This window comes from Colossoma macropomum, unplaced genomic scaffold (genome assembly GCF_904425465.1).
Source record: "Colossoma macropomum unplaced genomic scaffold, Colossoma_macropomum, whole genome shotgun sequence".
Lineage (NCBI taxonomy): Eukaryota > Metazoa > Chordata > Actinopteri > Characiformes > Serrasalmidae > Colossoma > Colossoma macropomum.
In genome coordinates this window covers 23097121-23124925 of record NW_023494784.1, presented here as the reverse complement: position 1 = coordinate 23124925, position 27805 = coordinate 23097121, and the positions used below count along the sequence as shown (strand labels likewise).

General features: G+C 39.5%; 1 protein-coding gene across 7 annotated transcripts; it reads left to right on the top strand.

Moving 5' to 3' along the window:
* Positions 1–302: 302 nt before the first annotated feature.
* Positions 303–23961, top strand: arhgef7a (Rho guanine nucleotide exchange factor (GEF) 7a). 7 transcript variants are annotated; one of them, XM_036556900.1, is made up of 22 exons: positions 303–734; positions 5212–5295; positions 9240–9324; positions 9718–9851; positions 10003–10204; positions 10359–10447; positions 13595–13689; positions 14136–14231; positions 15189–15311; positions 15401–15539; positions 15671–15730; positions 15918–16064; positions 17050–17136; positions 17310–17388; positions 17520–17659; positions 18877–19098; positions 19326–19419; positions 19501–19590; positions 20039–20209; positions 21889–21988; positions 22136–22190; positions 22313–23961. In XM_036556900.1, exons 1-22 carry the CDS (start codon positions 570–572, stop codon positions 22433–22435), a joined length of 2580 nt encoding a protein of 859 aa, XP_036412793.1. In that variant the 5' UTR covers positions 303–569; the 3' UTR covers positions 22436–23961. The 7 variants fall into 7 exon arrangements, with proteins under 7 accessions (XP_036412793.1, XP_036412734.1, XP_036412424.1 ...); XM_036556841.1 differs by having other exon boundaries at positions 10003–10210; XM_036556531.1 differs by lacking the exon at positions 20039–20209 and having other exon boundaries at positions 10003–10198; positions 22289–23961.
* The last annotated feature ends 3844 nt before the right edge of the window (positions 23962–27805 follow it).

Genomic DNA, 27805 nt, shown 5'->3' with positions numbered 1-27805 from the left:
TACTTGTTCGCTCTGTTTATTAATTAATTAATTAATTAATTTTAATTATAGGGCCAGTTTTGCATCCGGGCTGCTGTGCAGTGGACACGAATACTAGCCCGTAGCTTGACAGGTGTTTTCTTCAGCCCGCACCAGCAGACTGTTCATCACGTCTGTCTTTGTCGTGTGAATAGACTGTAGGTGTGAAATCCTGAACACTGAGGCTGTGAACATGCAGACGTGCCTCCAGAGCGGAGTGGTCGAGCAGGCCGGCCTGTGGGAGTGATGTCATCTGCCGGAAGATGCGAAGTGGCAGACGATGCAGGTCGAGTGCAGCGCAGTGGTGGGTTTCCCGTGAGCGGCGGACTGACAGCAGCGAAAACGAGAGCGTCAATCTGCTTTAGACACGGCGAAGGAACAGGCAGCCGGAGACAGGCTGCAGCCCGGCGGCACTGCGGCGCCTTCTCACTGATGGAGGAAGAACATGGTGCTTCATTCAGCGGCTACTGGCTGATACACCGCGGCTTCCATTTTCCATAGGAAAAAAAAAGAAAAACACACGGCTGGAGGAGAAACCGACGAGTGCGAGCATGAATCCAGCGGAGCAGACGGTGACATGGCTCATCACGCTCGGGGTCTTGGAGTCGCCCAAAAAGACGGTGTCGGACCCCGACGGGTTTCTGCAGAGCGCGCTAAAGGACGGGGTCGTGCTGTGCCGGTTACTGGAGCGCCTGCGCCCGGGCTCCACCGAGAAAGTAAGCGCCTCCGCTCCATCTTTCTCTCTCTCTCTCTCTCTCTCTCTCTCTCTCTCTCTCTCTCTCTCTCTCTCATTATAACCTAACGCTTAGACAACACGAAGCGCCCATGGCACATTGTCTCACATCTGGCCAGTGTATTGGACCTTTTATGGGCTAACCCGCCTCACATTTGGTCCATAACATTGACAGCGAACAGCGCGCGCTCGTCGTGTGTTGTGCGCGCTATATTAACGCTGTATTACCAGCAGCGGCGGCGAAAACACACGCACGCTGATAAGCCGCGTCCTGCAGGCCTGTATGTGCTTCTGCTTACGTTTCTGTTATGAAAAATAGGCCTCTGTGTGTTGACCGCCAGGTAGGCCGGCTGGGCAACGATAGATTAACCTACATTATCCTGTCTAGTTATAGAAGAACGACATGCTAGAAAATCGCATTATGAACATCGCGGACATCTGTTACTGATGATCGTAGTTATTTATCCCGCTTGAGGAAGAGAACCGTCGTTAAACTGCAAAGCGACCGAAAAGAACAGGTGCAGCGAATAATTAAAAACGCATATTGTATAGATCGAGCTGTGTATGATCTGTGTGCTGGAAGTGGCGATATATTAAAAGCCGATCTCTGGTGTTTTGTGAGTGTTTGAAGGAGCTCGTGCTAAGGCTGAGGCTGAACTGACACCTTATTAAGTGTGTGTATTGCTGTGGTGTCGCTAATCTGTTTAACCACTACACTGCAGCACGAGGAGCACAAAGGAGCACTGAGACACCAGCGCGCAAACAGGGTACATTCTGAAAATCTGGAGGCCCTACGTGATCTACACCCCCCCAACTTACCCTTCACTTTTAGCAAAAAAGGGTTCCATATAGTGCTTAAGAAAGGTTCGTTGATTCATAACAATACACCCTTTTTGGTCCTCTCACCAAGCACTTTATTAGGAACACCTGTACACCTACCCATTCATGCAGTTATCTGTTCAGCCAATCGTGTGGCAGCAGTGCAGTGCATAAAATCATGCAGATATGGGACAGCAGCTTCAGGCAATGCTCACATTAACCACCAGAATGGGGAAAAATGTGATTTTGACTGTGGCATGTTGTTGGTGTCAGATGAGCTGGTTTGAGTATTTCTGTTGCTGCTGACCTCCTGAGACTTTCACACAAAACAGTCTCCAGAGTTTACTCAGAATGGTGCAATAAAGAAAAAACATCCGGCGAGCGGCACTTCTGTGGACAGAAACACCTTGTTGATCAGAGAGGTCAACAGAGAATGGCCAGACTGTTTGAGAATAGACAGAAAAGCTATGTTAACTCAGATAATCACTCTGTACAACTGTGGTGAGCAGAAAAGCATTTCAGACTGCGCAACACGTCAAATCTTGAAGTGGATGGGCTACAACAGCACAATGTCGGATTCCTCTTCCGTCAGCCAAGAACAGCTGTGGTGGGCACAGGCTCACCAAAACTGGACAGTTGAAGACCGGAAAAACGTAGCCTGGTCTGATGAATCTCGATTTCTGCTGAGGCACACAGATAGCAGGCCTAGAATTTGGCCAGGCTGGTGGAGGTAGTGTAATGGTGTATGGAATGTTTTCTTGGCACACTTTGAGCCTGTTAACACCAATCAATCATCGATTTAATGCCCTAGCTAATTTGAGTATTGTTGCTGTGCATGTGCATCCCTTCATGGCCACAATTTACCTATCTTCTAATGGCTACTTTCAGCATGATAATGCACCATGTCACAAAGCAAAAGGTCGTTTCAAACTGGCTTCATGAACATGACAATGAGTTCAGTGTTCTTCATTGGCCTTCACAGTCACCGAATCTGAATCCAATTTGGGATGTGGTAGAACGAGAGATTCACAGCATGAAAGCTCACCTGAAAAATCTGCAGGAATTGCCCTGATGCAGTCATGTCAAGATGGAACAGAATCTCAAAGGAATGTTTTCAACATCTTGTGGAATCCCTACCACAAAGAATTAAGGCTGTTTTGAGAGCAAAGTGAGGCCCTACCCAGTATTAGTGTAGTGTTTCTGATAAAGCGTTCGGTGAGTGTATATAAGAGGTTCTAGGAATGGAAAAGAATTAATACTTCATTAATTTTGATGAGGGAAAAAATATAATAAATGCTAAAGTTAAAAAAATAGTGAATCTAATGAAGAAATAGAAAAAAACACATGAATACCACATGTGCATAAACACGTGGTTTTTCTACACTCAAAATGCAAAAATGTTACAAATGTGTTATCACGTGAAAAAATGTGATCACCTGTTAAATTGTGTGCAAAGGTAAAAAAATTGTGCAATCACTTGCAAACACATGCAAAAAGCACACTTCACTTGTGAAGTATATGTGACTATATATATGTGAAGGGCTATTATATAGAACAACTGAAGTGTCTATTTAAATAAATAAAAATAAATAAAGAAAGAAACACAAATAAAAATATATGTTTTTCTGCTACTATCTTAGACACAAACATTTGAATTGCATTGATTTGTTTTGCTAACCAAGGAAATTCAAATTCATAGACAGGACTCTAGAAACTGCTTCCTGACTAACAATCCACCAACAGTCTCTAAATGATTCATCCACTAAATGTTTTGTTCATATAGTTTGTATAACAAATGGATTTCAGTGGCCTGATTTTCCTCCTTAATGAAAAAGAAGTAATATTACAGGATTTTTACAGGATTCCTATAAGAATCCTATAGTAGATAAAAATACTATTGTTTACTACATGAACCCACAAATCTATAATGGATTAATAAAACAGTACTACAAGATTATATGAAGGTATTATGTAATTATATGTAATTATTATTGTTTTTCATAAAGGTAAGATGTATTATTGAAGTCATCCTGAAGGCTTACAATTGCTAATACTTCATTATTTTTTTAATTGGCCTGTTACTACAATCTACTACTACAATCTGAAAAAGTAAGTAACAGTGTTGTTTTTTGACAGATTCACTAGCTTAACTATCTAAAATTTATAACTTTATTTGGAGAACAGGTGTTCATTCCTAAATATAGACAAGGCTAATATGCAGGAATTTATACCAACACAATAATATCTATCTATCTATATATATATATATATATATATATATATATATATATATATATATATATATATTTTGGAAGACTACAGCCTACAGCGTATCTAAATCTTAATCCACCATCTTACAGTGAATGATTTATCAAATCTTATCACAGTGAAGCAAAACAGACACCAGCCACTGTCCTCCTGCACTAAGAGGACTTCTAGTGAACATTTAGGCTAATGAGCTAAACGCAGGGTCCACACATCTTTCTAAAGAGATACTGTGATCAAAAACAAATTATTTAACCATTCCTACATCTGTTGTAAACATGCTTGCCCGCTACAATAATCTCACAAGTGTTAAAGACTAGCGCCATGTCCGAAATGGTCCCCTAATCACTACCCTCTACATTCTAAAATCTGGATCACTATTTAGAGCACTATTATAGGGAACAGACATGTGTGATTGTGGTTAATGAGTTTTGACACTAGGCTACGTCATACAGGTTTGCCCATTACTGTTTTGGACACCACTACAAAAAGGCTGAACCCCAAAATAATGTTAGTGCAATATAGTGAATAAGGCACAGTTTTGAACACAGATTAGGACTCCCTTCTGATAATGTATCTTGAAGGTGGGAAGAGCCTTTAAAAAACTACAAGTGATTTGGGGCAGATACTTGAGGGCAGACATTTATTTATTTTTTATTTTTTTGGTATTTTTTGCTTTCTGGAGAATGCAAACTGAAGACAGATAGCTTTAAAGTTACTGCTAGAAAGCTGACCATCACACTTATATATGAATAGAATTCGAGTGGATTATTTTATGGCTGCGGGGGGTGTATGACGTACTTGCGTAATGCATTTTGGGTATTGTAGTGAGAGAACACTGACAAACAAACACACGATAAAACGATATAAATCCTGAATTCTGTCAGGCTGATGAGTCTGAGGGGTTCCGTCTCTCTGCGCTAAAGGATACTGCCTTACATAACAGCATATCAAATTATTTAGGCCATTTAGCAGGCCGTTAAATGCTCCTTTAATTGCCGAGTCTAGTTTAGAGACTGCTTATTGACCAGAGAAATCCTACCAGTGTTTTTATTTTGCCCGCCAGATCAGCGGTGCCCTGCGCCCACTCTTGGTCGTCATTTCCGGTCTCTGCTGCTCTCTCTTCCCGCGGTGTGTGTGTGTGTGTGTGTGTGTGTGTGTGTGTGTGTGTGTGTGTGTGTGTGTGTGTGTGTGTGTGTGTGTGTTTGGTTCAGGCTGAAGCTGCTGGTCGGGCTCTGGGCAGCTCGCCTCCTTACACTCATGTCCAGCCAGTGTTCAGACTCCTCATTCCGCAGAAGCTAAAGAGGGAGAAAGGCTCGACCTCGGCTTACTCGCTCGCCCACTCCCCTCACTGTGTTGTTGTTTCTCCCTCTCAGATTTTTCACGACCCCAAAAGCGACAGCGAGTGCCTGAGCAACATAAAGGAGTTTCTGAAGGGCTGCGCTGCGTTTCGTGTCGAGGTAAGCTGATGCTCTTATACACACTAAAAGCAATAAAGTGCCACTCAGGCCTGCTTTTTTGCAACTTTAAGAAGACAAACGGGCGAATGGTGCTCTGTGGAAAAACAATCAACAAAGGAGACTTAAGACTGACTGACTGACTGACTGTAGGAGGCTCAACCGTTACGCTTAGCATGTCGCTACGAAAAGCAACTACAAAACTATAGTTTTACAACAGAAACGTGTAGAGATCGTATATTAAGTCATTACAAATTGGTGAAGTGCTCTTACATTTTGTTAAGATATTTTCACCTCACTGTTGTTATTGTTATTATTGAAGTTGATAATGTCTTGGTTATGAACAGCCGTGCTTTGTTCATTCATGTGATGCTTTGTCCCTCTGATACGGATTTGATATGATATGTGGACTCTGTAGCAGCCTCCTTTAAAACCTGGCTTCTTCTGGTTCATCTGGTTCACCATAGTTACGCTTCTGCTTCTGTGATCGTGATTTGTCGTCAAATAACAACAGATATCTTCCTAAATCAGAGTATTGACGTCCCTGTCAACATACTTACAAAAGCCCATTAACAGTGACTCTCCAGAAAGGCTGCACCTTCCATGTCTTTCAGATTTAGCTTGTTGTTTAATAAAGAGCTCTTTTGGGGTTATTTTGTACTGCTCAGAATATCCTCCTAAGTGCAGAAACACCAATAATAATAGTCTGCTGCAGACATTGGCTGATGCATTTATTTTCACAGATGTGGTAACATTGACATTTTAATAACTAGCTGGACCTACTCCATTTACTTAGGTAGAGTTTGTGTAATTAGATATTGTGAAATATACCTGCAGTCTGTTATATGAAATCCTTTCCCAGTGTTTGTTTGGATATAGGACGCCTAAAAATTTCATGGTGAAATACAAAGGGCCAGATTGGAGTATACTGAATTATGCGCATTTATTATGGAGCCAGATGGTTTTGGATGAAGCCCAGCTATAGGAGGCAAGTGCACTGAGAAGAGAATTCGTCTAGTGTGTGAGCACATGTGGGATATCCTGTGCTAGCTGTGTAATGACCACAAAAGCAAGTGGTGAATTTATTTTTTGGTGGCTTTCAGCAAAAACACTTTGAATGCTTTTTATGGAAATTAATTGATAGCTTGCATAATTTCTTTAGTAATGCAGGCATTGCTTTGTTTTTTCATCCTTCTCTTAATGAGTAACTTTTAGTCACAGTGACACTCTACAAATGTATATTTGTAGGCCCATTGATTCTGATTGTGCCTCCTCTGTGTAGCTGCTACATTTTTAACTGTGCAGCATGTGAGTAAGATACTGCAGTATTCTCCTCACATCCTACAGTAGAGTGCTCACAGAAAGATGCCCTGGCATTGCCCATGTCCAGCTGGGACATGCCTGCACAAGCCCCTCTTTGTCCACTCTGAAGACCGTGTTTGAGGGGCTAGTGCATTGGGCTTTGCATGATTGCTGCTGTGTTAGATCCCAGCTGAGCACAGTTAACAGTCCAGCTAGTGAAAACTGCTGCTGCCATCACTACCATAGTCTGTTCACTCTGATGCAAAAAGCTTTTTAAACAGTTGTTTCTGAGTATATCCAAGATTATCTCTCTAAACACTTACCATAACATAGTTCTGGTCCTCAGGTAAGGTGTCTGGCATGGCTAGTTACTTTCTTTGTTCATTTGGGCCTGACATTGCTCTGTACTGTTCATCCTACTTGCATATCACTTTGTCAGTCAGTATTAGTCAGTATTTCAGTATTCTGTTTCTGTATTTTGAATTCTTATTTTCATACACATGACTGCTTGAGCCCTGGTGCCAAAAGCTGCTTATTCTCTGGCGTATAAAATTGTAATTTATCCAGGACAGCTTACTAATCTTCTCAAACAGCAGTTACTCCACTTTACAAACCTCCTAATGCAGAAACATGGAGCAACTGCATTTTAATTTTAACTCTCAGATATGTCAACTATGCTATCCGGTGAAGTTTGTGTTGGAGTTAATTATTTTATCCAAGTTACTAGATTAACTGACTTTGCTTGTTGTTGCTTGTTTGCTTGTTGTTGCTTTCTGCTGCATGTCTTTATTGGCTTTCTGTAGTGCAGATTCAGACCAATTGATTGTCTGATTTGGTGCAGTACATTTTTGAGTGATTTTGCTGGCCTGGATGACCACTGGAAGTTAACTTGGAAGCTAATGTAATGTAATTGTGTAACTGGGGCAACACCGATGAACACACACAGAATAGCAGACACACTGGCTGGTAATGCAGACATACATGTGTATGTGTACATGCACACAGCTCACTCATTCTCCCCAGGCATATCTGTAATCAGAGCGGAAAGTAAAAGGGAAGTGCTCTGGGACTTGTCCATGGTAATCACTGCCCTTTCAAAACTAGCCATTATTTTCCATCTAATCAACAGTCAATACTGGCAAAAGAACAGAAATATTAGATTTTTCCTTTATAACCAATGAGACATGGAGCATAACGCCTAGCTTTACAAACCCAGGTTTGTGGTTGCACAATAAAATCGTTCTTATTAGATTTTGTAGATGAAGTGCCTGTAATGCAGGAAATGCTGTTACTGAGATTTAAAAGATCAGTGACTGACTCCTAGCAGTTGGTTGCTAGTTAAATTGACAGCAGTGACCGGTGATTAACACACAGCCTAGCCAGCTTGGCTCTGGAGTATGATATGAATGTGACATAGTGAAATTACACTGCTGGTAAGAGCGCTGAAATAGCCACAGCAGACAGTGAGTGGGCTGGCTGGTGTATGACGAAACTAACTAATCTTTATAAAGTCCACATCCCACATTTTGCTCATACACCTCTGTAAAATAGAATTCTTGCAAATTGGTTGTGTGCTTTATGAGTCATTGAAACTGCTGAGAACCTGTACACATTGGTTTAAATAACTGAAGTAATTGAATTGCATTGTGTTTTCTTTCAAATGGATTAGTTTTGTGTTGTTGAATTTTGTTTTGTTTGAATTTTCTACAATGCTGTGCAAAAGTCAGAGACTCTTTTAATTTCCAGTCAAAACAGCCACAAAGCACAATTATTCATTTTTCAGCGTCAGGGAAGAGACAGAAAACATACATTTAACTGAAAATTACACAGAAGCAAGGAATTTGCAGTGTTTTTGTCTCCACCGTTTGCCTTATTACAGCTTCTTTGAGGAGACTAGCTTTCAGTTTTTCAATAAAATCTGCAGGGATATTTTTCCACACTTTCAATATCAATCTTACAATTTGGTTGCATTTTTTGCTTCTCACGATCTAAGCAGTCTCAGTAATCCCCTAGGATGGTCAGTTCATTGTTCTGAGTACACCAGCAGCTTGTTTGTTTTGTTTGTTTTTGTCTATTTCCTTTTTTCAGTAACAGCTTCTTGACAGCTACACGTTCTTTAAGACCCATATTCTTGAGTTATCTTGGACAGGAACACTTGTGGATTTTTTTAGATCTGAAGTAAGAGTGGAGCATGATTCTCTCCTCTTTCCCAAAGAAGAAAGCTTTAAGTACTGTTTTTCTGGTGGTGACAGTTTTGATGACCCACCAAGTGTATTAGGAGTCCTATTTTTTCTATATCTTGTAATATTTCTTTTAACTACCAGAGTTTTCAGAAACTCCTGCTTTTTCATGTATTTTACTTTGACTTTCCTCTTCCGTATACAAACGCATTATCTTATATCTAATCTCCTCAGAAAGATCTCCTAAAATATAGCAATAACTTATTAGAATATAATAACTTGTACTTAATGGCTATTTTGACTAAAAATTAAATAAACAGTGGGTGACCTCTTTTTTGCACTTTTGCACAGTACTACGTATGACTTGAATTCAGTATACTGTGTGTGGACTTGATGTGAATTTCTTTTCTGTGTGAAGGTTAAAAGACTCATATTAATACAGATTTGTTTCTCCTTTCTCTGTAGCCGTTTGAGCCTACTGACCTACTCCAAGGCCAGAATTTTAGCAAAGTCCTCACTACACTGGTTGCACTGAACAAAGTGACTGCAGGTGAGCTAAACAGAGAAATGCAGGATAGGCAAACATTCTTCAAGGATGGAGAACTTCTACTATTTAAATATTTTATTGCCTGCCGGCCACTGAAAGGAACTGTCAGATGTTAGCAGTGTGAACTTTGGTAGCAGGTTGACTGCGCACTAACATCACAGGCATCCTGTTGCTAGAAACCACCTGAGTAACTTCAGCTGTTATATTTTAAAATATAGCTTATTTGAACTGTTAGTAAGTACTCGACCATCGCTATTTAACTTTTAATAATTTTAGAGGATTATGATGTATTGTTAAATTAAAGTGTTTTATTCACTGTTAAGTACATGGTACATGTGCTGTAGTCAGCACCTTTCACTATGTCTGAGTCTCTCTTGTTTTCCTGCACTGGTAAAGATATCGGCGTTGGCAGTGACTCTGTATGCACGCGCCACTCTTCTGCCCACCGCATCAAGTCTTTCGAATCCCTGGTGTCCCAGACCTCACTGGGCCGATCATCTAAACTGCTCCATAACCAGTTCCGAAGCCTGGTGGGTAGCAGAAGTCAGGATAAAGCTTTGATATCATTATCAGTAGAACTGCATCTTAAAACAACTTTACACTTTGTATTAAAGGTAACAGCAATTAAAATGTCTTTGTTTATAACAGAAACGTTAAAGTTTGTCTTGTCTTTTGCTTTAGGATATGACCGAGAACAGTAACGCCCAGTTGGTGGTGAAAGCTCGCTTCAACTTCCAGCAGACCAATGAGGATGAGCTCTCCTTCAACAAGGGTGACATCATTAATGTCACCCGCACGGAGGAGGGGGGATGGTGGGAGGGTTCCCTCAATGGAAAGACAGGATGGTTTCCAAGCAACTACGTCAGAGAGGTCAAAGGTTGTGGCAAGTGTCAGTCATGTGAAAACAGCCTAAATGCTTTTTTCTTCAACAAAGTTTTATAGTTCTTGAACTAGAACATGTAGCTGACTGTTGATTTGCTTAGATAAATTTTGAGCTCACTTTGAAGACCTGATTGTGTTCTTTTGCTTAATCGCAGACAAACAAGTCTCTCCCAAATCTGGAACACTTAAAAGTCCCCCGAAAGGCTTTGATACAACTGCTCTCAGCAAGACATACTACAACCTGGTGAGAATTATTTCCTTTGTTACTTGCAAACTTTCACAACTAATTATGTTAATATTTAAATTTTGTTGTTATTGTTTTCATGAAAGTTGAATTTGCAACCTGATTAATATTATTATATTGTCGAGTGAGTGAAATAGGGAATATTAAAACCAGCCTAAATACAGGCTTTTCAAGAGCAGAGTTTGTGATATGTAGGTAGCTGACTGTTCTAATGGTGAAGTTTCACTTGCCTAAGGGCTTTGATGGACATTTATGTAAGCTTGTCCTAGTTCTGTCTGGCTAAGATTTTTTCTGGGCATTTTAATGTGTGCCTCTGCTCCTGGTTGTTGAAAAAAGAAAGTGCCAGCTCTTCACTTTGGGAGGTGGATATTAAATGGAGTGATATATATATATATATATATATATATATATATATATATATATATATATATATATATATATATATATATATATATATATATATAATAATATATATATATATATATCTCCATTTAATATCTGCTATATTCTGTGCACTTCTTACAGATTTATTATTGTTTGTGTGTTTATTCCTAGAGTCTTTGTAGGTAAATGAGTCGGTGTAATGTCTTGTGATTGAAATTTAAACTGACGTCAGGCTAGGCATGATGTGCATGATTGCATTTTTTTCAGTGTAATCTTGAGTTTTTGTGAGAAACACATCGCAAAGGGCTGCCATGACAAAACTGTTGTGTTTTGAGTACATATGAATGTTTCTCAGCACAAATGCAGTTTGGGTTATTTATAGCAGCAGTGACTTTTTAACTGTTACCTCTTTCACAGTCTTTCAGCTGTGTGTGATAAAGGCTGATTTTTTTCATGTGCTCCTTTCAACAGCATAAGTTGGCATACTGACTACTGAAAATAAAAACTTTTGTTAATTCCACAGAAATGGAAATTACCTGGCTGAACAGTCCATTGTATATGATGGGTTCTAAAAGAGCCACTCCCCCACTAGCTGTAACAATCTAAATGAACACTGGGAGATGTAGGAATCAAGTTTTATAGATTCTTTAATATAAAAGCTCAATAGCTCTAGAAGCATATCCCAAAATGTGATGATTTTTGTGCTGTTTATTTATTTAGAGAGCTGGAAAATTGATGAAGACTGTTTGACAGTGTGACTGTTCCACTTTTTAAGCAGTAGTTAAGGCATGAGAATGACTGAGGTCAGCTACCAAAGGCGATTCATGTCTGCCCTGGTTATTACTTTCATTTGTCTTGACTTTGCTGAGCTTTAAAATGGCATGAAAAATGCAAAACACAAAAACGCAGGTCACAAAATTCAAAACCATTCAAATATATTTACCTATTAAGTACATTAAGATTAGGCCAGAGCATTCAGGTTGAGGTAAGGACTGTTTTAGTGACTTTTACTACTTTTAACTACTTTTTCAATGAGGCACAATACAGGGTAGCCAATCAGAATAGAGGTCATTTACATATATTAGTCTTAAAAGCACAGTACAAAGGATAAAGAGAGGTTGGAAATGTTTGTGTGGCATGAATTGCAACTAATTTCGGTATAAGAAACCACAAAAATATCATAGTGCTTTGAAAAAGTATTTGCACCTCACCTTATTTCTTCTATTTTTGCTAATTTGTCACATTTAAATGTTTCAGATTGTCCAGCTAATTTTAATGTAGGAAAAAGACAACACAAGTAAACACAAAATGCAGCTTTTAAATGATCATTGTATTTATTGAAAATAAAAATGTAATCAAAACCTAAATCACCCATGTATTGCCCCCCCTATACTTAACAACTGTTTGCGCCACCCTTGGCAGTAACAACTGCAGTCAGACGTTTGCAGTAACTAGCAGTGAGTCTTTTACATCACTGTGGAGGAATTTTGGCCCACTCTGCTTTGCAGAATTGTCTTAATTAGGCTACACTGGAGAGTTTTTTGAACATGAACTGCCTGTTTAAGGTCTTGCCACAACATCTTAGTGGGATTCAAGTCAGGACTTTGACTCAGCCAATCCAAAACCTTAATTTTGTTTCTTTTGAGCCATTCAGAGGTGGACTTGCTTCTGTGCTTTAGATCATTATCCTGCTGCATAACCCAACTGTGCTTGAACTTTTGGTCATAAACTGCCAGGCAGACATTCTCCTTCAGGATTTTCTGATCGGAGCAGAATTAATGGTGCCGTCAATTATGAGAAATCGTCTAGATCCTGCAGAAGCAAAGCAGCCCCAGACCATCACACTACCACGCCATATTTGACTGTTGGTATGATGTTCTTATGGTGGAATATGGTGTTAGCTTTACGCCAGATGTAACAGGAAGCATGTCTTCCAAGAAGTTCCACCTTTGACTTATCAGTGTACAGAATATTAGTCCTGGAGGTCATCTAGGTGTTTTTTGGTAAATGCGAGACAAGTCTTTGTGTTCTTTTTGGTCAGCAGTGATTTGCAAAATCATATACATTGACCTTAACTGAGGCAAGTGAGGCCTGCAGTTCTTTAGATGTTCGTTTGTGTTCATTTGTGACCTCTTGGATGAGTCATCAGTGAGCTCTTGGTGAAACTTTGGTAGGCCGACCACTCCTGGAAGGGTTCACCACTGTGCCAGGTTTTCTACGTTTGTGAATAATGGCTGATTCGCGAATCCCAGAGCCTTAGCAATGGCTTTGTATCCCTTTTCCAGACTAGTAGATTTCAATGTCATGTGTATTTGAATCTCTTTAGAATGTAGCATCATGTGCTGCCTTTTAAGAGCTTCTAGCCTGCTTCACATTGCCAGATAGGTTCTATTTAAATGATGTTTAGATTCAACAGGTCTGGCAGCAATCATGCCTGGGTGTCGCCAGTGAAATTGAACCCATTAGTCAATTCAGTTTGGTTAACCGGTTGATTTAGTAGCTAAGGGAGCAGTTACTTTTTCACATAGGGATAGGTAGGGCTGAACAGCATTTTTCCTTCAATAAATGAAATCATAATTTACAAACAGCATTTTGGGTTATCTTTGGCTATTATTAAAAGTAGTTTGAAAACATTCAAGTGTGACAACTATGCAAAAATAGAAACTGAGAAGCGGCAAATATTTTTTCACAGCACTGTAAGTGGACCTTGTCTAAGGTATAAAATACAAAAAAATAGCTTTTGTCTGTTTGTCCTTACAACAGGTGCTACAAAACATTTTAGAAACAGAAACGGAGTACTCGAAGGATCTTCAGAATCTACTGTCAATCTACCTGAGACCACTACAGAACACAGAGAAGTAAGCCATTCTGTTATCCCTCCCCACCTCCTTTTTGTGTCAGCTGTTTTAATGATCCCTCATGTACTGATGGAAATTGAATGCATACAGGATTTTATAATGCCCTTTCTTATTGCCTGTACTATGATCTGTATTTACACGTAATTAGAATGTGGAGGAGGCATTTGAATATTGTTTGAATTCACATGGTTTACATGACATTCTCTCACAGTTGATTGTAGGATGGCAGATGGCTGTTAATTAGAGCTTAGCTAGAGCAAACGCAAATAATAGATCTGCCATGTATATTACCGATCTTGTGTAATCCTGGATTATCTTGTTATAATTGGTTTACCCACAATTATCTATAACTCTCTCTCTCGCTCTCTCTCTCTCTATTTCTCTCTCTCTCTCTATTTCTCTCTATTTTTTATCACTCCTGCTGGGAATCCCTCATTCCACCTTAGACTTAGCCCTGCAGATATCAGTGTCATTCTGGGGAACCTGGAGGAAATCAGCACCTTCCAGCAAACCCTTGTCCAGTCACTGGAGGACTGCACCAAGTAAGTGTTAATAATCAGCTCTTAACATCCATTGATAATTTATGACTGAAGTGCTAAAACACTTGGCTCAAATAAAGCTCATAAGTTTGGGTACCTCTACTCAAATTACATGTTTTGTTGTTTTTGTAAGTAAAAAGAAGTTGGTACATCCTCTACAGAGAACACGCTTTTGCATATTTAATGCACAACTACTGTTTATTTGCTGAATGTAATATAATGGAAAACAATAAAACATAAAATTGGTCAGGTTTTATATTTCATGTTTTTTCCATTGTGTTAAACTCAGCAAATACATAGAAATTGTGCACTGAAATTTTCAGAAAATCCCACATTTAAGTGTTTTGTCTGCAGAGGATGTGTTAACTTATTCTTGCTTAGAAAATCATGAAAGGATGTCATTTGACCAGGGGTGTTCAAACTTTTCCATGCAATTGTATATGTTGAACTAACGATTTGATGATAGCTATAGACGAGGTCAGCTAAATGCATGTGAGGTCTGTATTGTGTTAAAAAGGCTAGCATTCTGAGAGCTTTGTTGTGCTTATACTGACCTCTACAGGAAAACAGTTCAGTAGGTTTGGAATTCTGCTCTATCTGTACGCTAAAAATGTATGTAGGCCTAAATAGTCAGGACCACTGCAGTGAAGTTTGGGGAAGAACAAGCATGTTCTTGTTGCAAATCAAGTTGTCAGAAATGAAAAAATGAGGGCCTTGACTATCTTGTTCCTTTGCTGAAGATAGTGGCAAGTTCCTTTGCTGTTTAGTAGTGAAATTGTGTTGGTCATTGTGTATGCTCTGACACCTTGGACTCTTGTGAACACTATACTGACTTACATGGTTCCTCTTATTACCTCCACATCTACCACAAGTGCCTAGCAATGTTTTAGTGAAACTTTGAGTGACAAAAGGAAATTGTGAGAATTGAGACCTAATCAAACGCTTTCTCTCTGTGTTCAGACTACCTGAGCTGCAGCAGAAAGTAGGAGGCTTCTTCCTGAACCTCATGCCCAAAATGAGAGCTCTGTATATGGGTTATTGCTCCAACCATCCATCAGCTGTCAACATTCTGACTGATCACAGGTACACCACTGCTGTCTGCGCTACGTGTATGTCAAAAAATTCCACAAGTATTCCTTAAACAGCATTTCTTGTGTGTATCTGTTTAATAGTGAGGATCTAGGAGAGTTTATGGAGGGGAGAGGGGCCAGTTCTCCAGGCATCATCACTCTGACGACAGGCCTTAGCAAACCTTTCATGAGACTAGACAAATACCCTACACTGCTGAAAGAGCTAGAGAGACACATGGAGGTAAGAAAGAAACTCAGTACTCTATTACATCTTCATGATCATGATTGATCATCTTCATGATTGTGTATTTATTATTTATGTGGTAAGCATTAAAGTGGGTGCTATTGTATTCTTCGTTTGGTTCTCCACAGGAAGGTCACCCAGATCGGACAGAAATTCAGAAGTGTATGACTGCATTCAAGAATCTTTCTGTGAGTTAGAAATTGAAGTGGCCTCTATGCTACAGCTTTTACTGTGAACTCCTTGTTAGTATGCTACGTAGTGCTCCCTGTATCTCTGCTCACACACTGACGCCTTGGTGCTCTGCCTTGCCAGTCAGGTGTGGACCATTCCCATGGTAACCAGCCTGTTTTTCACACTGTGTTTCCATGGTTACAGGCCCAGTGTCAGGAGGTGCGGAAGCGTAAGGAGCTGGAGCTTCAGATTCTCACTGAGTCCATTCGGCTGTGGGAGGGGGAGGACATCAAGACTCTGGGCTCTGTGCTCTACATGAGTCAGGCCATGGTACAGAACCATGGTTGTGAGGTAAGACTGCACTATCTCTCCCATACAGTCTTGTGAAATAGTCTCCAAAGCTGCCCTTGTATTGGTTATATTGGCAGTAATTTGTGCTCATGAATTATGCATTCTCTTAAGTAGGGCTGGGATGATAAACAGTTTTGAAAAATCAATGAATCAGGACAAAATTATCAATAAATATTGTTGTCTTTTTTAAAACCATGGATGTATTACAGTTGTGTTCAGTATATCTAGGACAGTTTCCAGGTGACAAAGCCTTAATAAGGCCTCTGTTATACGTGTGCAGCCGTAGTGCAGAATGAGCTATAATACGACTGCAGCATGCCCCCCACAATGCGCCTGAATTTAACGTTCAGTATACACAGCTTATTGTGCGAAGTGTGTGCGGCCCCTTCCACTAACAGCGCTCTTTTGAGGTGCAGGGAAAAGCCGCTGTGAAATAATGCATTAGTCAACAAAAAGAGACAAAAGAGAAACTGAAAGTTCAGTCATGAAGAGATAGCGATCTTAATAAATAAAGATCTTTTCCATCCAAACATTCTGAAGAACTGGTCTTGTGACACATGGTCTATGCACTGGGTAGTGGTACAGTTACAGACTGTAGTCCAGCTGTTTCTCTTCATATATTGATAGCCCCCTTTCACCCTGTTCTTCAGTGGTCAGGACCCCCAGAAGACCAACACTGAGCAGGTATTATTTGGGGGTTGAATCATTATTATCACTGCATTGATGCTGACATGATGGTGGCGTGTTAGTGTGTGTTGTGCTGGTATGAGTGGATTACTGTCTGCTCTGTGGTGGTCCTGAGGAGGTCCTGACCATTGAAGAACAGGGTGTACCTATATGGTAAGTGGAGCTGACAAAATGGACAATGAGTGTAGATACAAGTGTAGAGTGTACCTAATAATGTGACGTGTGTGTGTGTGTGTGTGTGTGTGTGTGGTTAGTCATGTATGGAAAAAGTCTAATGGCAGCGATGAATGTTTTTCAGGAGAGGAACGAACGTTATCTTATGCTCTTCCCACATGTTCTACTTATTCTCTCGGCTAGCCCAAGAATGAGTGGCTTCATCTACCAGGTCAGCAAATAAGCACCTTCAAAAACATACTACAACATGTTCAAATAAGCAGTGATATCGCAAATCCACTCATAGCCTTGCTATTCATCATAGACATTAAAGGTCCTTGCTTGCTTTGTGTAAAGACAAAATGTCCTTTTTTTTTTTCTTTTTCTTTCCCTTTTTTTTCTCAGGGCAAGCTACCTTTGAGCGGCATGACAGTAACTCCATTAGAGGACTGTGAAAGCCACAAAAATGCTTTTGAGCTCTCGGGTGAGAACAAACCTGCACTATTTCTTTTATTTTAAGTTAAGATAGCAGGGAGGTTTTTAATGTGTTTATATGACTGAAATGAATGCAGGAACTGAGCTGGTTTGTTTAGTGTGTTTTATTCATCCTTGCAGGAAGCATGTTTGAAAGGCTGCAGGTTGTCTGCTTTAACAAGCAGGATCAGCAGGACTGGCTGGAGCACCTGAACCGTCAGACCAAACACACCACCATGACAGCGCCCAGCATGAAGCCTCTCACAGTGCCCTGCCACACGGTGAGTGTTTGATTAGACAAACTCTATTAAGGGCTGTGGTGGTCATGTGTGGTGTTTTTTTTTTTTTTTTTTTTTTTTTTTTTTTTTTCCCTGCCCAATTTGGGCATATCCATTTCCACTTGCTAGTTAGTGGACTGCCCCGATTGCCACAAATGCTAGGAGGTCAAAGACAAACACAAGCTTCTTCGGAGTCACGTGAAGCCAGCCACCGCACCTTTTGAACTGCCGCCAACATCATTAGACAGCTAAACTTGCTTGGAGGAGAATGCTAACTGCCAGTTCTGTTACGTCAGCTAAGAGATGCCTGCGCTGGCTAGCATTGCACTGAGTGATGGGGGGAGATGGGAGAGTCATCCTGCTCACCCAGAGAGAGCGAGGCCAATTGTGCTCTCTTGGATTCCTGGCCATGGATGGCTGTAGTATCACCAGGGATTGAACTCGTAATCTTCTGATGATCGGCCCAACGCTTAGACAGTTAGGCCACTCAGGATCCCCTCAGTTCAGTGGGTTATCTACTAAGAACGTTTGTGCACATGAACTCAGGTACATCATTGTTGTTGATATAAATCCCAGGTTTACTTGTCTTTTCTTTGTATGGAAACCAGGTAGGAGGAAAATAATAGTTTTTGTAATTTTTTTCCCCTCTGTTTCTAGCAGTATGTTATGTTGAAAATTTGACTTTGAATCTCAGAATAACAGTCTTTCTCAAAATAATCTCTTCTTGAGATTTTGATTTGGTATAACGAAATAATTTGTTATTAAGAATTATTACTTTTCAAGAAAGTATCATTTATTTTGACGAGTTAATATTTTTACAAAAGACATTATTTTAATATACTAAGTCGAAATATATTGTAATAAGTCATTATTTTGCCTTAATAATAAAAAAAAAAAACAATCAAGAATTTTACACACTGCTGCCACAATCAGGGGAAAAAAACAACTAAGCAACAAAGACAGTCAAAAATAGGACAAGCTTTTTACAGGTGTTAAATAGGACACATAATTATCAAGTCAGTGTTTACTTTCAGCCTTGGTAAATTGGAGTAGGTGGTTTGCGATGGTGCACAACAGTAGATCTGCCTCTTCACTTTTTGTGCTACGTTTTAGGTGAAACACATTTTGTCCAAAATGGCATACGTTTTGTATTGAATTTACCAAAACAGTTGCTCCTGTGCTTAAGATAACACTTCTTTCTCATTACTGTAATCCTCCAGCTCCCATCTCACCCTCTTACACCGTCCAGACACGCAGAGAGCCGGGGACTGACTGTGGCTCCTGCCTACCACACCCTCCCCCACCCCTCCTCTCATGGAGCCCCGCACAGCACCATGATGTGGGGTCCCCTGGAGCCGCCCAAAACCCAGAAGCCTTGGAGCCTTAGCTGCCTGCGACCTGCGCCTCCACTCAGACCATCAGCTGCACTTTGCTATAAAGAGGTCAGTGTATGTTCTACTCAAGGAATTATCTTAAACCACTGCACCTTTAAAAATTTCTTCAGTTGAAGTGGGTGTATTTAGAGCACGGTAAATACTCACATTTACAGGACATAGTTCATTCAGAACTAGATTTGAAAACCACTGCCTTAAATAGTCTTCTTCATTCATAGTATCTCCCTCTCCCTCACACTCACCCACTTTCTCTGTTTCTCTTACTATTCTTTCAGGACCTCAGTAAAAGTCCTAAAAGTATGAAGAAGCTGCTACCGAAGCGAAAGCCTGAGAGGAAGCCGTCTGATGAGGAGTTTGCACTGAGGAAGAGTAAGTTTGCCTGTTTGCTGATGCTAGTGATAGTAAGAATTACTGTGGAGACGCTCCTCTAATGCTCTCTAACTGGAACAGGTACTGTAGCTTTGGAGGAAGATGCTCAGATCCTGAAAGTGATCGAAGCCTACTGTACGAGTGCCAAAACCAGACAGACTCTAAACTCAAGTAAGATTACTCACATGCTCTCTTATTAGATGTTCTTTCTATATGTCTCTAATGCTGCATAAACCTGGGTCTACTTGATCTTAACAGTATCATTCTTTGGGCTGTGGTAACAATATCCTCTCTTTCTCTTTCCTCTTCACTCATTTTTGTTTTTTGGCGTCATTCGTTTATTCATCCTTAATCCCCTGCTCATTTATCTAATCCTCTTTTGGGTACTTTCACCACTGCGCATTCGTATGTATACCTTTTCCCATTTCCATAATACATTTCCATGATTTCTCCCACTTGGTTATTGTTTTTTTTATACCCCCCCCCCCTTCTCTTTTTATTCATACGGTTTATCACCCTGCAAACACACGCCCGTGTCTTGTGGGGAAATCGCCCACTGTTCATTCATGATTGGACTATCATCTCCTGCTGTGACCGGCCTGCCCTTCACCTGTATCAGCATGGCAGGGTACTGACCTGATGCATAACCACGTGTTGGATCAGTCCAGCGTGGACTCTCTGGGTCGCCGCAGCAGCATTTCACGGCCTGAGGCCACATCGGATCTATCAGAAGACTCGGACTATGACAGTATATGGACAGCCCATTCTTACAGGATGGGCTCCGTTACCCGTAAGAGCTGCAGCTCGTACATCTCCCACCAGAACTAAACTCCCCCCCCACTGCTATTTAACTTCATTCAGTTTACTTTATTTATTAATTTTTTATTTATGTATTTATTTATATTTTCTATTTATTGTATTTATTTATCTGTTTGTTCACATGCCTGTATTGAACCTCACTCCTGGCTCAGTTTTTTTTGTCCTTTTTGTGCACTTATCCAAAGCAGTTCCTTGTTGCCTTGACAACTTCAAGCCCCTTTTTGCCTGTGTTTTTGATGTCCCCTCATGTAATAATTGGGGAACATGCCTTTCTCTCCCTCTATGCTAACTAGTATTTCATCATTAAGAGTAATAAGAAGTAATTTGTGGATCTTTTGAATCAATCTCGATTTCGTCCTGCTAAAAACTGTAAAATCTCAGACTTTGTAAATATTGTAGCATTGTCATTTATTTTAGATGTGAAGTATTATTGAAAAATGGCTTTGTTTACTTAGGACAAGCGTCGGGCACAAAAATTCCATTTTCAGTGTTTAAAGGATGCAAGACAATAGAAGAGTTAAATGTCATGAAAAAAAAGCTTTGGTGAAAAACTAGATCATGAGTTATTACTTTGGACAGTATTAGTGGATTATTCTGTATCTCTGTCTTATATTTATGTATTTATTTTTAGGTTGTACAGAACATGCATTTTGAATTTATTTTGACATTTAAAAGCTTATATATAACATGTATGTTCATAAAAAGTGTCTACATATGGTATGAATGTCTGCCAAAAGTTGTTGAATTTTAATGTCAGTTCATGAATTCCTTTGAATGAGTTTAAATCAGGTATGTTGTTGGAACTGAAGGCTTCTTTGCAACTAATATGAGGCGCCGTGAATACCAGTAGTGTTTAAGTAAAGATGAACTTTTCCTCTTTTATGTATGAGGTGTTTAGGTAAAAAGAGAAAAAGAGTGTTCAGGTAAAAGAGAAATCTGTCTTGCCAATTACAATGTTAGTACCTGAACAAAAAAACAAGACTATAACTCTTCATGTTGTGTAGTATTCCTTGTGACCAAGTTCTATTCTGTGGTTAAAACAAAAAATAGACAAGAAAACATGAACCAAATGGACGAACTTACTGCCCTTTTGTCTGTTGTACTGTGCAGGTATTCCAGCTCTCTGTATAAATCAGAAGTCAGTGATGTTTACGTGGTTTGAAATGAAGATATTACTGATGTGTTATATATATATATATATAAATATAAATGCAGATCACACTCATTGTAATATACATTTTCAATAAATCTTGGCTTTGTTAGACTTTTTTTGTACAATATTTTGTCCTTTCTGGGGCAGTACCTGTGTAATAATTTAATGTGAATATGTAATATTCTTATTCTTTAAATATAATTTATATCACCTCTGCCTTTTTGTTACATCTGTAACTAGAATTTGCTGTTTTTCACATAGAATGAAAGTGTAATAAGGAACTTTTTGTTGGTCCTCTCTCTTTTGTCTTCGATGTTCCCTCTCTGCATGACAAACTTGTCTCACTCCTGTCTCATGCACAGTTCTTTGGACGTCTGATCCAGTCAAATCACTGTTTCTTAGCATCTTTGTCTCTTTAACTGATCTTACCAGTCAGTCCAACACATGGCGATGTGCAGAAACCAAACTGCAGGGCTTTGGCTTTTCTTTCGGAACAGGACAGCGGCGAGACACTGCTCCAGCACTGATCGTTCCGGCTGAGGAGAAAATGATTGTGGAGGAGATGAAGAGCAACGGGCAGACAGTTATGGAGGAGAAGTAAGAATAAATGCTTTATTTCTCACTTGTTCTTAAAACTTATTCAACTGATCAAGGTATACTAAATCTTGTTGTAGGGGTATTTTTAACATTCATATACTGTGAAGTATATTTTTATGGTATCTTCCATTGTAATTCATATTACAGGACTCTGGTAGATGTTGTTTATGCTCTGAGAGATGAAGTGCAAGAGCTTAAACAGGTAAGTGCTGGAAATATTTTCCTCAGTGGACTTCTCTGCCTCTCCCATACATTTTTGAATGTACATTAATCTCTTATTATATATATGTATCCATGTAGTCATATGATTTCATCTACAAACAGGACAATAAGAAAATGAAACGATCTCTTGAAGAGGAGCAGAGAGCTCGCAAAGACTTGGAAAGGATTGTACGGAAAGTTTTAAAGAATATGAATGACCCCTCCTGGGATGAGACCAATTTATGAGATCGCTATGACTTGTTTTTATATCTGTACGTGTTTCACTGTGTGACTGATTTTGAAAACAAATTTGATGGGTTGATGATGATGATGATGATGATGATGATTTATTTTTATTATTATTATTATTATTATTATTATTATTAATTTTTAAAGACTGATTTCTTTGATTTCAAATATATGATTTGTGGGGCTTGGTCAAGTTTCACATATCTATAATATGACTCACTGTTGACTCCTCATGAAACCTTTCAGGTACTGAGGTACGTGCCCCCCCCCTTCTTTGCTCATGCTGAATTATTTTTTATTTATTTATTATTTTTGATCACAGAGAGAAATCGAAATCTTATAGCATGAAGTCTCATCAGATTTATCATATACTCCAGCATTATTTATTTCTGAGAACACTACCTAATTAAAGCATTCCAATGTTATGCTTTGTTATTTTCATAACCAATTAACAATCAGTGATGTAGAAATGGATGTGTTAATGCATTTTTTGTGATTTCTATTTAGTTTCTAATAGAAATTCAAGTTATTTCTGAAGGGCAGAATTTACCAGCGTTCCTTTTTAACATGATTTCAATATGATTTGATTGAATTAACTGAAACACTGTTGTACTGTTGAATGAATACATAATACTTAGTTGTTGAACTGTTGAATCATAGAATCATGCAAATTGTAAGCTGAAATATTTTGAAGATTCTTTTTTTAACCCTTAAATCTGTAGTCACCTTCTAAGAGACCATGCAACCTCATGACTAACATGACCAAGCAATTTTACGCTGGGAGAGAACTTATTGTGTTACAGTTTTACCCTAATAGGAGGTGAATTGTCCTCTCAGTCTTTAGATCTCCCTGGTGGTGGTATAGTAAGAAGCCTAAAGGAACCATCCCTGGTTCACTTTAGCTTCTGCAATGAAACAGGAGAAGTCTTTGTATTTTACTATTCTGCATTATTTTAATTGTGAACGTTTATTCAGAAATACTACATACGGTACCACTGTTGTACAGAAACATGTACATTGTGAATAGCAGAGAGATATGGGCCTCAGCAATTGTTCTTTTTTCCCTTTGTTATCCACAAAATAAGCTGCAGTTTTGCACATAATGACTTATTCAGTTATATTTCAAAGCAAGTCTCATGCTGACAACTTAAATATAGATATGAATCAAATGTCACATTGAATAACAAACAAATCTTTGGTGACAGTTTTGTGAATATTTGTGTTGACCTTGCTTCAACTTGCCATATTTTTAACATGTGGAAAATTCAATTTTGCCATGCCCTGTATGTTGTAGTGTAGTTGCACTAGAGCATGTAAAGACAAGACAAATGCAAAATCCTTATTTATGGACTGATCTTTCTGTAAGTGCTCACTGAGGACTGTGATCTGCATCTAACTGACTTTCCTACAAGAATAACCTCATCAGAACTCTGTAGGTATTCATTAAGGAGTCTCCTTGACCTCCAGATGGCTGCCCTTGTACAATGTTGCCAATGTTACCACAAATTAATTATGTAAATAAAGATATCTGCTTGTTATTTTCTTCTTTGTGTGTGTGTTTAGGATTTTTGGAGAATGTATTGCAGTCTAGAATCTTAGCAGCAAACTCCAGATGATCTGCATTGTCACTGTGTGAGCTGCAGCATGTCAAAAATAAGGCCAAATTTTAAGCTGGAAAAATTCCAACGTTTGTTCCTGTAAGAGAGGCTGATGATGAGGATGACTTTGTGCCCTTGTCTTTCTTCCCCTTGCAGCAGTGCTGCATGAAGGTTGCGCATGCACCAGGACCTATTACAGTGACAAGGCAATCTAGGCCCTTTGTGGGCGATGATTCTACTTCATTGATTTACAATGGAAAGGATATAATTTTGCTGGTGTTGGCAAAAAGCTCAAATGTCAGCCTTTTCAGAATGCCAGCATTGCCTTGTTCGCGGATGAATAAGGAGAAAGTCACCTTTTGTCTCCCGTTAAATATTCCTGCATAAATACAAAGGGGCATAATGACCTCCAGATAAAAGGAAGCCCTGATTTATCCCAATTTATCCTTTAGCGTATAGATAAAACCCACAGATAAATGCCAGGCTGGCCTTTTCATTTTTGTGCACTTCTATTCTTTTCTCTGTTTTTTTTCCCCCCAACCTTATTGAGTTTAGAAGACAGCAGCACTGCTTTCATTTGAGATGCTGACATTATGTAGAAGACAACTGTCTGCATCACCCATCGCCAAGAACCACTGAATGTCTTTGGGGAAAAAAACTGCAAACAATATGTGGACCCTTTGAACAGCTGAACAATACAAATGATCTGTTCACATCCTTTTTTTGCAACATTGGATCCTTTCCTATTCTCCCGTAAACCGTGCTGGTTTTTGGGGCTCAGGGCCGAGTCGTCAGGGAAGTAGACAGTTTGGGCCAAAGCTAATCACACCTGTAGAGTGTAATGGTCCTCTATTTGACTCCAAGTGTCAGGCCAGGTATTAATACCTCCTCCACTGTTACTGACAGTGAAGTATAATAGCTGTCTTTGAAGGCCCGAGTGAAAGGGACAGCAGGACTCTGTGGACATTGAATCAATTAGCTTTTGACCAACCTATACACACACACTCATGCACATACGCACACACTCCTCTAAGACCCTGTCTTTTCCTTTCTTCCCCTGGGTCTATTCAGTAGCCTGTGATCATTTAGATTTGACATGCATTGTGGCTGAGCTTGTCTCTCTCTTTCTCTTTTGCTCTCTCTCCCTCTTTTGCTACTGTCTGTCATTAATTTCCAGGCTTTACAATTTGCCAAAAAGAAAGAGAAAGGAGAGTGAGGGATGGATGGAAGGATAAGAGCTCAGTGTCCTTTTGAAGGGGTTTGTTATTGCACAAAAAAACAGCCGCCCAATAATTTTTCGTCAATGTTTAACTCTAAAAGCTTTTCCCCGTCAGCTTTTGAAAAGAAGAGCAATAAAGCCCTATTGAAAAGGATTGAATAAAAACAGTCCTCTGGGGCTTTGACCGAAGGGCTTCTTTTCTTCTGCCTCTAATCAAATAGGAACTGAAATGAATTAGAGTTTTCTTATGAAAATAGCCTTTGTTGGCAGGGAGGCCAGTAATTCATAAACAATAAGCAGCGTCATTGTGTGCATAGTAATATATTCATGCTGTGGAGAGGCTAGAAGGCAGTGCTATGGCTGTGTGGATGAAGAGAGGGATGGATTGCCTCTGGACTCTTTAGAAACAGCCTCAGCTCAGTGAGCGCTTCTCTTCCTAGGGAGCTGAGCCTTTCTTTCTCATCTTCTCTCTGTTGCATTTGTACCTTTTTGCTTTTTTCATTTTCTACTTTCTCTTTTTTCTCCTTCACTTTCTCTCATCTGCTTCATTTCCTTTCCTTTCTATCATTTTCTCACTTTTATCTCCTCCAGATGTGTCTTTTGGATGTCACAGTGATTTTCCTGGGACGATGGACCTTACTCTTTATCCTCCGCCCTCCTTTCCTCTCCCAGAGTCAGTGGATCTGTTCTTCACTCCAGTGGAAGTTAGACACAGTGCTGGATTTGGCTCTGCACTCGCTTTTCAATTTCTGTCTATCCTCCCTTGGGGAAACTAATGGACTAATAGGATCGTGCGGTTGGGAGACAGTGACTGGTGAGCTGAAGGGCTATTTGATGTCTGTCATCACGGTGCAGGCGGAACATGAGGAAGGAGAGCATATGGGAGAAATCAAAGAAGGAAAGGATATTTTTTACCTCTGTGCCTTAATACCTGTAGGAAAAGGAGTCAAAGTTGGGGAAATGTATGAAACTATGTTGCTGTACAAGAACTCGTGAAGGAACTACTTGACTAGGTGCAACCAGCAGTCTTTTTCTTCAGCATCTCCATCAAAAAGTGACCAAAATCTTTTGCCAAGTGTGCTGTTGCTCACATCTCAGTGCATTTTCTTACCCACAGCTTTTCCTTCATCTGCTCTTTAGAGTGTGCAAATCTTTCGGATCACATTGGATTTATCAGTTTCCTGCTACCTTGATGTCCTACTTTCTCATGGAAACTTTTAAACTTCATTGTTGACCTTGTGGAACCAACCAGAGAAGATAACATTAAAGATTTTTTAATATTTTAATATTGCCCTTGGGAATTGTCATCACAAGCTTTTTCTAAGGATCATCAACATCTACTCTTCAGTTATATCTAATGAGTTTTGGTGGTATTGTCTAAGCAGCTGACAGTAAGTACTATATCAGCTACAAGTTTAGGCTTCACAAGCAGTCCAGTCTATAAGGAAGAAAAGAGCTCCCAAGAAAGACTTCCGTGCTGGAAATAAGCTACTGTTTTAATGAAAAAAACCTGTTGGAGCAGTGATGCGTCACTGGTAAATAACCAAGTAAGTGTGTTTCTTATTGAATAGAGTCCGTTTGGGAAATGCCCCTGTTTTATAGCTGTTTAAGTGTTTTTATTGCAGAAGACCCATGTGCAAACATCTAATCACAGGCAAATACTGTTGCATGGTTTGTTTTTGCTAGTTTTCAAAGAAGTTGATTATTTCTGTAAGAAATGGTCATTAGGAACGCTTCAAAAGTTAGTCATTACTTCATTACAGGTGTATAGTTGTCAAGTTATTAGAGGCCTGTGCTGGGGGTCAACAGGAACAACTGATTTTTCATTTTGAAAGAGGTATATAGCTGTTTCATATAAGGTATATCATTTCATAGAAATATGTGTACTTTATGTATTGCAATGTGCTTTAAATTGCAGTCTTAAAAGTGAGACATTTCTTAGACCATAAAACTAGAGGAAAAATAGGGCAGAGCCTTTAAGCTTTGATGTTCTGTAGCCTTCATATTTTGGTTTTTATGGTAGATGAGTGCATCTGTGCTTCATTAGCATTTAAAGTTGCATAAAAACTCAACTGCAGCAATATCAACACTATGTTTGTCATAATGTGACATTTATAGTGCTGGAATGTTATGTTTAAAGCTGGTAATAAGCAGTGAGGTGGATTAGGAGCACTGTGTAGTGCATCATCCCAGCTTTTGCTACAAATAATAACACTGCTGTAGTGATAATTGTAATTCTTATTCAAATTCTAATTCTCTTTCTTCTGAATTCAATGCTATTAATAGGGAGTTTGCTGCAATAACAGCCTCTACTCTTCTGGAAAGGCTTTACACTAAATGTTGGAACATTGTTGATTTAATTGCATTAAGCCACAAGAGCATTAGTGAGGTCAGGTGCTGATGTTGGAAGATTAGTTTTGGATCACAAACGCCACTTCAACTCATTGATGGTGCTCCATCACTCCAGACAACACAGATTGTTCCACAGACCAGTTCTGGGGGCTTTATACCCCTCCAGCGGACGTGGTATTGGTGTTGGTGACCTGTGGC